A 2,656-nucleotide genomic window follows, 5' to 3' on the forward strand; every position below is an offset into this window, starting at 1 on the left:
GATTGAACAATGGGCTTCAGGCATACTTGGAAAATAGTCTGACACAAATTATTCTTGGTGAGGAAAAATATTCCATTGAAATATGGAGTTTAGAAAATGTGGGCTTAATGTCTGCAGTATTGACTTGTAGCACATTTTCTGTTTGAGAAATTGCTATGTCAATTGCTGTTACTGTGTGAAATGTTTCTCATATGCAGATACTACTAGATCATTTAAATGCCTCTTTATAATATATTGTCAGTGGTTATTAATTTTCACTTATATATTCTTTATAGGATTTAAATAAGATTTTAAGGTCATTTGTGACTCACTGATTTTTAAACAAGCCTCTATCCATTAAATCACACATTGGTAAAAGCAAGGAATTAAGAGATGCATTTAATACTGTCAAGCTCATAAGACAGCTTCTGAAAGACAGATGCCCACAGAACTTTTTTACTTGCTAGTTTTATTATAATTCACACATTAGTAATATGTGAAGAGACTGCTCCAAATATAAGACCAAAAAATGTCTCTAATTTCTGTGATGGCTATTACAATGAAGGCTTGCGACATCCTATGCTGTCACTTTCTCTGCAGACAAATTCTGAAACATCAGGAAACTTTTATTCTAAGAAAACTAAGAACATACTCTCTAATTTTCTTTGTCCTAATACCATAAACAATGGGGTTTAGAAAAGGTGGTACCAGAAGGTACATATTAGCTATAAAGATATGAATTTGGGGGGCCACATTGTGGCCAAAACGGTGGGTCAGGAATGTAAAGACAGCTGTAGAATAGAAAACAAGGATTACACAGACATGGGAGCCACAGGTGCCTAGAGCTTTAAGACTTGCTTCTCGAGATGGAAGACGAAAAACAGCACGGAGGATAAGAACGTAGGAAAGGACAATGAAGAAACCATCACAAGAACCAATGACAGAGGCCACACTAAGGCTGTAACGTTTGGTGGCTCCTGTGTCCACACATGCTAGCTTCACCACAGCCATGAACTCACAGTAGGTATGTGCAATGATTCGAGTTCTGCAGTAGGGCAGCTGCTTGAGCAGGATGGGGTGTGGGGAGAAGAAGCCTACTCCCCGCAGCACCACAACTGCTCCCATCTTGGCGATGCGACTGTTGGTGAGAATAGTGGTATGACGTAATGGGTCACAGATGGCTACATAGCGATCAATGGCCATGGCCAAGAAAAAGCCAGATTCCATGGCAGTGAAACTGTGGATGAAGAACATTTGAGCAAGACATGCATCGAAGGTGATATCATGGGCTGCCATCCAGAAAAGACAGAGCATGCGTGGCAATGTGGATGTGGAGAGGACCAGGTCAGTGATTGACAGCATGCACAGGAAAAGGAACATGGGCTCATGGAGGCTGCGCTCTGCTCTCACCACAGCCAGAATAGTTACATTTCCCATCAGGGCCACCATGTACATGGAGCAGAAGGGAATCCCAATCCAGACATGGAGGTGTTCTAGGCCAGGGATGCCCATCAGCCAGAAGGTGCTTGGAGAGAATTGCGACTCATTAGCTGGCCCCATGGTGGCACTACCCACTATTTGTGGCTGAAGTTTTTGTATAGAGTGCATGTTTTGCCAAGGTCAATGCAAACAACTCTGAAAACAAACGAGAAATAAACCTGGAGTATGCCCCGAAACTCAGCCTAAAGCTTTACCCAAGTTTTAATTAGAGCAGTGGGCCTTCAACCTGTGCATTGTGACCCATTTTCATTCATCTAAGACCCTTGGAGAACACAGAAATTTTTATTGCAATTCATCACAGTAGAAAATGTATAGTTATGAAACAAAAGCATAATTATATGGTCGGGAGTCATGACAACATGAAGACTCCTATTAAAATGTTACTACTTTAGAAAGGTTGAGAATCACTGAAGTAGAGTGATTAAAGCATCCTTAGCAACATTAGGTAAAACATGTACCCAGACACCTCAAGTTGATTATAAAACAGGTAAATACTCTCCTATATGTTTAAAAATTAAACTTATTTGACATTATACATTACAAAACAAAATCTCAACCTTGTTTTATTTTCATAATTTGCTTAATTCTTGGGAATATTTGATTTATACATGGAATATGTTTAAAATTTTAGATGCATACATATCTTTCTTGACATAAAACCTAAATATCCCCCCTCTTTCTATGTATTTGTGCTTTTCAGTAAATGCTTGTATTCCACAATCCTCATTTTCCAAGAGTGTCATGGAATTTATACTTATGAGACGTTTTCCACTATTTGAAAAGTGGAGAGTTTTATTCATGCCAGATTTTCTAAAATTTGAAGATGAACAAGAATTTTCTAACAAGTTCTTTTTCTTAAGTGAAATGCATATTTCTACTATTTTAAGTCTCAATTTCATAAAGCATAATTTGTGTTTTAACTCACTCCCTATATGTCAGGGTCTTCTTTACTTTCATTGTGTTGGGAGATAGTTGGCACAAAGAGTAACTCTTAGTTATCTATCGACGTTTGCACATAAATGTAATGCCTCTTCCATTTTCATAGAAATTGATGAAAGTAATAGCTAGATTTTCTTAAAGTGGAAAACAAGACACCATCCTAGAATGTTTTTTACATTGCTACCATACTGGAAACACTGTGCAAAGCAAATAGTGACTTTAAATCTTGCAGGTATAA

The 2,656-nt window shown here is 38.0% G+C and overlaps 1 protein-coding gene across 1 annotated transcript; it reads right to left on the minus strand.

Moving 5' to 3' along the window:
• Positions 1-594: 594 nt before the first annotated feature.
• Or52s6 (olfactory receptor family 52 subfamily S member 6) lies at positions 595-1,539 on the minus strand. Its single transcript, NM_001001024.1, is given in 1 exon segment — positions 595-1,539. A coding segment is annotated over 1 exon segment (945 nt).
• Positions 1,540-2,656: the final 1,117 nt, after the last annotated feature.

Source organism: Rattus norvegicus, chromosome 1 (genome assembly GCF_021556685.1).
Source record: "Rattus norvegicus strain SHRSP/BbbUtx chromosome 1, alternate assembly SHRSP_T2T, whole genome shotgun sequence".
NCBI classification, from domain to species: Eukaryota; Metazoa; Chordata; class Mammalia; order Rodentia; family Muridae; genus Rattus; species Rattus norvegicus.